This window comes from Lichenostomus cassidix, chromosome 8 (genome assembly GCF_008360975.1).
Source record: "Lichenostomus cassidix isolate B80296 chromosome 8, HeHo_3.0, whole genome shotgun sequence".
NCBI classification, from domain to species: Eukaryota; Metazoa; Chordata; class Aves; order Passeriformes; family Meliphagidae; genus Lichenostomus; species Lichenostomus cassidix.
In genome coordinates this window covers 17,097,629-17,106,131 of record NC_139489.1, presented here as the reverse complement: position 1 = coordinate 17,106,131, position 8,503 = coordinate 17,097,629, and the positions used below count along the sequence as shown (strand labels likewise).

The window sequence follows — 8,503 nt, the reverse complement described above, 5'->3', positions numbered from 1 at the left end:
AGGTTTTTTTTGTAGAATCCTTGGGAATCCCACAAAGCTTCCATGGGAAGGATTAAGCATTTCCAGGGGTCTGCTGACCTTTATGTGACCTGAAGCAGATTGCAGCATCAATTAGCATTTCAGCTTTCCCTGTTAGTAAGGATACACACAACCCAAGTTGGGCTCTTCCAACTGTGCTGTGTTTGTGCTGTGAGTCACAGTGGGCTGATTCTCCCCCGCTTCACAAATCTAGAAATTTATGTCCAAGCAAAACAAGTATAAAATCCTACTACTCCACTTTTTCACCTAATTTTCCCTCGCTCTGCACGCACGGGCAGAAAGGATACATACTAGTAGCCCAGTACTACGCATTTGACAAAACCAACATTTTTTTTAATAGGGTGAAAAAAATCCTTTCTATCAAAGCACAGAAAATTGCTATAGGCATTTATGAACTAATACATGTGAGTGTCAATGCCTGACAAAGGACCAATACCTTCAGCTGTGGAGAAAAAGGAGCACAGCAAAGGCGAACACGCAGGCGTATTTACAAAGAGCAAGGGAGGCACATGCTGCGCCAAGCAAAGATGGGGCAACAGGAAGAGGCTCAAGGTCATTCAGCACAGGAAAGTAACAGCCCAGAAAATGTCTTTGACTCACAGCAGGGCTGGAGAAGGAGGAGAAGGTATCTGTTATTCTGAGTCTTGAGCCAAGATGAAGTAATTTCCAGTTGTTTTAAATGAGATTTCTCCCATGAGGTCCCAGCCGATATCCATTACAAGTTTATATATGGTTACTGAAAAAAGGAAAAAAGAAGAAAAAAAACCCAAACATGACACCACTGATTGAGAAGACAGCATTAAGAAATCAGTCGCCAAAGATCTAATCTCATTAACTCCTTCTAAGATTCCAGCCATCAGTCGGTAGCTGGCAGCTACGAGAGAACTGAGTACAATGAGACTTCTTTTAAACATTATTTTTTCAGGCCATCTTCCTGATCTTTTATACTTGTTTGCTCTGCAGTTTCTTAGAAGTTACAACTGCTGAAGGAAATAGAGAAAATCCAGAAAAAAAAAAAAATAACCTGCTCTCCTATGCAGCTTCATGCCGCTGGGTCAGTGATTAACAAAGACAAGGTCCTGCTGCAGGGAAGCTAAATGGAGTTCATTATGGACATGAAAGTTAGCAGGGCCAAAAAGGTGAGACTGTAGGAAAGAGGATGAAATAAGAGCCTAACAAGTGTGGATTTTACTTCCTCAGTGCAATAAGGACAGCTTTTAACTACCAACTACTCTAAAAGAAAATCTATCTAGACAATAGTTTCTTTAAGATAGGTGTTCTCCCATATACTACTATCATATTGTTTTGCATATACTCAGGAAAACTAAAATTATACTGCATTACTTTAAAAAGTTTTGTGTTGTTCTGCAATGAGAAATCTTTAAATTGTAGACTGAAAATTTGGATTTTTTTTTTCCTGGCAAAATTAGGAAAATGGAAGCATTTAAGTGGAGTAGAATGACATCATTAAACCTGGATGGGGACATCTACCTCAAAACCCCACAGTCTAGGAATTTGTCATTGTTTGAAGATTTTGGAAATGTCAGTGCTTCCTGGGGGTGCTTCCAGGCACCAGCAAACTGTTTGGAGAAGGAAATTACAGAGAGTTTGCACCTGTGACACTGACAGGGCCTGGAACTACAGCCAGCAGACACTGGGATGTGAGCAGATTTTCTTGGCCCTGAAGTCTGCAAGCAATAGCCTGCATCTCACTCACAGATAATTTCTGGCCACACACTGCAGTAGTGGGTACCTGGGCAACACTAAAAGGATCAGTTCTCACAGGTGTCATATTTTCTCCCCAGAACTGGCAGTGAGTAATCTCTTTCAGTACTTCTGGTTTTAAGGACATTTCTACATTGATTTTACACTGGCACTAACCCCATTGTCCTTAGAGAACCTGAAGTTTTCTGCTACTCCTGCCAATGTCCTGTACCACCAAAGATTCCATCTGGCTTTATCACAACCCTCCCACAGAGATGCTTGAGTAGGTGGCAGTCAATTGATGCCATGAGGCATTGGCTACTACAGAAGCTGCTTAGAAGTGGGGCTCACCTGCAAAATGCATAGGGGATAGTGAAGCTAGAAAATCAAGTACATCTCAAAATAAGTTATCTGATTGACCTCAAAAAATCAGGCCAAAAGGAGTTTCGAAAAGTAACAAACTAAAGTACCAATGAACCTTCAGTTCACAGTAGACCAAAGGCTCTTAAGGAGGAGTGTGTAGGCAAATACCTTGAATGGAACATACATCCAGTAACTTCAACGTGTAACTAAAATTTTCAGGGAATCCAAAGGATGATACGTGACTTGATATTCCTGGTTCCAGGATTGTCTGACACCTTGAAAACTGCAAGAAAAAGAAAAGCAAATAAACAGCTGATAAATAGCAATATATTACTTGGTCCCTGAAAGTAACCATGTCAAGGATCTTTGCAAGATTAGCTCTGCCAATAATTTCACCTGTACACTAACATCTTCTTTATTTCTTTTGTTCTTAATGTTTTAGTGTGATATAAATTATTCTTTTGAATTGTTAATCATAACTCCACTTTTGAGGGGAGGGGACTTCAGACCTTTTATGAGATACTCTTTAGGAGACGATCTGTTGTCTAAGCAACCCTTAGAACAGGCAGGAAAAATCAGATCTAAGAGTAAATTAATGTGGCATTAACTTGCTTCCAACAGCTTGTTAATGGGAATTAATTCAATAAGTATCACATCCAAGAAGGGGGAAACTGTCCCCATTTGTACTGTTGTGCAAAGCAAACCTCAAAATAAAGAAAGAGGATGGACACAAAGAGCTACTTACCATGAGCCTCCCTAAACAACTGCAGTCTCAGCAGAGAAGACAGGGATGAAACAATGCACATCTGAGTAAACTAGGCAAAAATAAAAAGGAGCCAAAGGGAAAAAATGTAAACTTTTAGTAATCATTAAGAATTTTGATTGAACTTCCTAGGACTTTAATGCCACATTGGGGCTCAGCCCCAGTCGTGCTCTGTGATTTAAAATTCTTAAGTATTTGGGTGAAAATCTGTCTTGTAATAGCAAAAATAAAAAAATAACAAAAAACAACAAAAACAAACAAAAAAAGAAAAAACAAAAAAAACCCAAAGAAACAAAACCAAAACCTAAATCAACCCAAATAATACTGAAATAATAGCAAAATACCTACCATGCTGGCACACGGTGATAATCATTTTAAGAATATTGCTAAACCATGTAAGACCTTGAAAATATCATACTTTTAACTTTGCTCCCCACTGTTACATGCTCTCAGACTTAAAGAGAAAATGAAGAACCTATTTTGTTATTTTGCTCAAATAATAGCAGTTATAAAAATAGATTAACTGTCAGTATCATGAATTAATATCACATAAATACAGAGACTCAAATTATAGGTTTAGGCCATAAGCAAAGGAGCAAGAACACAAAGCTTCTGCTTTGACCTGGGAAAGGATACCCAAGATCACTACTGCAGAAAAATGCTTACCTAAAATGAAATTTGTATTTAATACTTCTATGCCCTTTTAAAATCTATATTTTGTTTTGTTCTATGTGGAGACTGTTTTTGATATTAAACCATTATGCACTAGCTAGAAAAGCTGATGCTCAAGATAAAAATCTACAGCTTTTAGTTCATGCTTTCAAGTTTTTTTCTTTCCTCCTTTTTTTTTTTAAAGAACCTCTGAAAGTCTAAATGATAACATGTTTCAAGTAGCTGCTCCTTCCCTGGAGTTGAACAAAATTGAAAAGATCAAAGTTAGTGCAATCTTGTTCAAAGGTGAAGAGGTGAAATCTTATGTGTGCTGAAGGATCAGAGCAAAGAGAAATGTACAATGCTTAGTGTGCGACACCTGAAGCCCACTTTCATCAAGGTACCTCATTTTCATCTGAATTCAGAATGTATCTCATTTAATGGTAAAATAAGGAACAGCATAGGATTATCTTGGTTACAAAGAAAAGCCCTTGCTCAACACTGAAAAGTAAACATCAGTAAAAGATGAAAATGGTCATTTTTTTTTTTAGAATTACTAACTTCACCACATTAAACTCTATATTCCTTTTTAAAGTAACATTTATATAATTGAATAAGATAAAGCCATTACACCCACGATGTTTTGAGAATCATAACGCTGTTGATAGTTGAGCTCCTTGAAAAAAACACCATGTTTTGAAGAGGACTGCAGAGAGGGACATCTAAAAAGAGTATGTTTTTTTCCATAAATCTTCATGTGACTGATGTGCCCTGACATAATGTTTCACAATGAAATACAGCTGCCAAAAAAGATCTTCAAATTAAGCCCTTTTCTGGAGAAAGAAAAAAAAGAGTGATAAGAAAATAGGTACCTTTTCAGCAAAAGCTTTTAAAGCTTTAAAAGCACTGCAAGTAAAAAAGTTCTCTCAATTTTGTCTAAGTAACTCGAAGCTAAATGGGGGGAAAAGGGTATGGAAAATAATGCTCCAGTCTCTGTGAGAATTGCAGACATCCTGAACACAAGACACTGTTACACAGGAAGAAAAAAGATTATAGTATCCTTGTCCTACTACGGCATTTTCAAACAAATGGAAGACCCACTTTCAAATTACTGGGAATTGTGCTACATTATGCTAATAATGCTAGTCTAAGGATGTTTTTGCATAAACATGGACTTAGATACAGCAAAGTGCCCACAAACATTCAGAAGCTGAACTAAGTCACATTTCAGTTATTTTTGCCTATGTAGAGTTTCTTTTGCATATCTCCCTGCATTGTTGCTATAATTCCTAAATTCTTAAAAGCAATTTACTGCTCAAAAGCAATAAGCATTATGTATATATTGTCTATTACAGGCCAAACCTTGATCTGAAAATCAGATCTCCTCAGGAGTACTGTAAAAGTCTTTCATATGCAGCCCTGATAGAAGCCATCCAACAGAGCTACCTGCCAAAGCCCCTTTGTCAAGGATTCACCCAGCACTTCCACACACAAATTCCCAATTTTGTTCTCTTTCAAACCTCAGCCGTCACAGAAAATCTGCTAAAAGAAATGTTAAGTCTCCCAGTAGTAGCTCCAGAAAACAAACTGCTGGAAGCAGAGCATGTGCAGATGCTGGGGTTTGCAGACTGGGCATGAACTGGGGCTCAGGGACAGAACAGAGACAAAGTAACAAGACATGCAAAGAGAATTTGAGACAACTCCTGCAGGCTACCTCCAGCGTAATATATCTGTGTGATTAGGCTGGATGCAGTTGAACCTGTCACCAAACTACTGCCTTACACTAGGTCAGAAATTATATCACTCAAACTTAAATACCTCCCAGATTGTCAATTGTCACACATTTCTAATGGCTCTCCTCTTGGCTACATGAACATCCTCCTCCATCTATGACTAAGTATGATCTAAAACACACATAAGCAGGTCCCAAAGGGTTGGCACAACATACTGGTTCACACATGTTAGCAGTGGACTAGGAGCAGAGAAATTAAGCTCTCATTGTTTCTTTTCTGTGCTGCAGGCCACCATTTCTTATTTTACATTTGGGGTGCAGAAACAATTGATCTATTGTCTTCCATCTGCTGTTAGCCTCCTGCAATTAATCTGAGGAGATAACTGTGAAAGTGCTGCAGGTAGACTAAATCTTTTGATGACAAGGAGCCTCTGCATGTTTCATAAGCAATGTTACACTGACATAAAATATCTAAGGATGAGTCACATGCAGCACGAGGTGGCTGACTTGCAAACAGAGATTGTGCCAACTGTGTGTCTTTATGCTTGAATTTGCTCTTGTGTTTTAGTAGTATGTAGACAGCTGTATTTGCTGCTTTGAAAGGGCTGACCTGATGGGACTTCAGACTTCTTCTGAAGTGCTCCACAGAACTGACTCCAGGTATTTCTTTAACCAAGCATTTCCACAGTGTTCAGATGCTTCCAGCAAATGTCCAAAGCTCCCCTACACACCAGTGGTTTACATTAACTCATGAACACTGTGTTGCAAACATAAAGAAGGGTTTTAGTCACTGCAGACCATGCTGTCAGTGCTGAGTTCCGAGGCATGGCCTCTCCTTGCTACACAAAAGTGCCTTTCATCTGCACAACAGCAAGCATGTGGCCAGTCGCTATTCTGGTACTGGCGACAGTCTCACAAGGTGGGGTAATAGATCAGATGTATCGGACTGTTATTGTTCCTGTCTGTATTTGTATTTGTTATGGACTATAAACCCTGATGATCCCATGAAGGGTTGTGACCATGAATCCCAATTGCCTGAGCAGTGCTATTTCATGGAGGGACGAGTCCGGCAGTAATGAATTCACTCAACATAATGATTTCGGTTTCACTGCACTGCACTGCTTCCTGGGAATCTCCAGAAGATGAGTGATTGTGTCACAATCATAAATTCAGACACATACAATGCTGAAACTTCTTACAGAGCTTTAAGTCCCTGTGAAATGTCAGACTAATAAATATGATGATCGTATTTGCTATTTGGCAAAAATATTAATTAACCTGGAAAAGTTAATAAAAATATATTCCCCAAAATGATGCAGCAGAAAAAATATTTTTTCTTATTCATGCTTATATGAATGCAAAATGCCACGGGTTCTTCATCTTTAATACCTAAGGGATTTTTAAGCATATTGCTTCCATAAAACTTGCTTCATCAGTACAGTACACAGCCCAGATATGCATATTTAATTACTCTGAAAGTAATTTACTTGTACAGATGGTGGTATTAGAAGGTCTTACTTCCATTTAAATTACTTCTATTTGAAAAATAATGTTATTTTGCTACAAATCTTGAGAGAAGAATTTACTCTTATTACAGATGAATAATACTTGACAATTGTAATTAATCTGTGACTAATCTAATACTGCCCAGATAAACATTTTCTTTCCAGTTTTACAAATCAAAGCATCCTCTTTCCAGGAGGTTGATCTAGTAGTATTTTTATATCCAAACCTACTTACTGGGAAGGACCCCAGTCTGCTCTTGGGACACACGAATAAAAAGCCACAGAAGAGTTTGCTGAACATCCCTGAGACTTCCCAAGACAAAGAGATGCTACAAAATTGTTTGCATCTTTCTGTAAGATCAAGCAGGGATTAAAGCAAAAGGGTACATTTCAGGAGAATACCTACGAGGCATAAGATTTCAGGAAAACAGTGACTCAATGTGCATGTGCAGAGCTTGGGAGAAGCTTTCAGGGGCAAGGATTCAAAATATTTTGGGCAGCGAGCTCTGCAGGCAGTGCAGGTAGCAGGGCCACAGGTGTTGCCCATCCCTTCACTGTTGCCATTCCCCAGCTGCACCACCCAAATAACAGCAATTTCCAGGACCAAGCATGTAGCAGAGGCAGGGAAAGCCAGTAGCATATTGCATTAACTCTTACATGCATCCTGGGAAAACATGTCTGCTTCTTCAAGTGAGATTGTTTTCTTGTACAACACTGTAAAAGGTCTACATGTGTTAGACTTTCTTCAGTGAACCCCCATCTTTATTCAAGCAGTGGCTCTCTCCAAGGGGGTTGATGTGGTTGCTACGGTAAGCATTCATGTTTTATTGAAAACAAAATGGCCAGAACCCACATGAAGGGCTCCCAAGTGGCCCTAAAATGTCTTCTTTTTGCCACCTTTCTCTTCAGGACAAAATCATTTTTTGACAGCTGATCTGATTTTGAGGGCCTGCCCAGAACAGGGTGCTTTGTCCCTTCTATCTGTGTAACTTTAGCCTTGTGGTCTGGATTCAACGCAGCAAACCCTGTGGTTTGCTGATTCAGAAAGCTGGAAAGCACCTGAATTTCCCAGAGAGTTTTGGGGGGAACTAGAGATGATGGGTGAGCTGAGCCACTGTAAGACTGACAGAACCACATACTTTTGTCACTTTAAAATTAGGAGGGGGGAAGTGGGGGGAAAAGAAGGGGAAATATCATACTGGCTCGACCAGCAATTCTGTAGAGTCCAAGCTGGATTTCACAGCCTGGAGTGCAGAGGTTTCACCCAGGCAGGGCAACCTGGGTGCTGGAGGAGAGAAAAGGAACAGGACACATCACTCCATGAATAAAACTGCTCCTGCTACAGCAAAGGAGCTGTGGTGTTTTGTGTCTGGCATTCAATTTATGGACTGCTTTTCTTTTTAATTATCCTAATTAGGAAAAAACTTTACCTCTTTTAGCTTTCATATATTTACACTTACACAGAATTTCCAATAGTATCTTTCTCCCAGGAAAGCGAAGCACATTCACTTCCACTGAGTTTAAAAAGCATCAAGGTCACTTCTTTTCAATTTTGAATTTTTGTGGTTTTTTCAGTCTGTGGTTGCTGCATCTCCAAGCAGGCACAGAGCATTCACATTATCCTACCCACTGCTTCAGACTCCAGCTGCCAGAGCTGCACAGAGCTGTGCCCACAGACACCCCTTGCACTGCAGTAAAAGGAATGCTTGGTGCAGCGAAGTGCTCCTGGGCTTCTCATCCCCACCC

At 39.5% G+C, this 8,503-nt stretch overlaps 1 protein-coding gene across 1 annotated transcript in view; it reads right to left on the bottom strand.

Annotated features, from left to right (window-relative positions):
- Window positions 1-541: 541 nt before the first annotated feature.
- The window catches only part of LOC146433953 (uncharacterized), a 30,905-nt gene continuing 22,943 nt past the window's right edge, over window positions 542-8,503 (bottom strand). The window contains exons 3-4 of the mRNA XM_085067300.1: window positions 2,275-2,389; window positions 542-775 (exon numbers count right to left, since the gene is read on the bottom strand). Of these exons, the coding sequence (XP_084923426.1) occupies window positions 672-775; window positions 2,275-2,389 (219 nt within the window). The 3' untranslated portion in view covers window positions 542-671. The remainder of the gene's footprint in view (window positions 776-2,274; window positions 2,390-8,503) is intronic.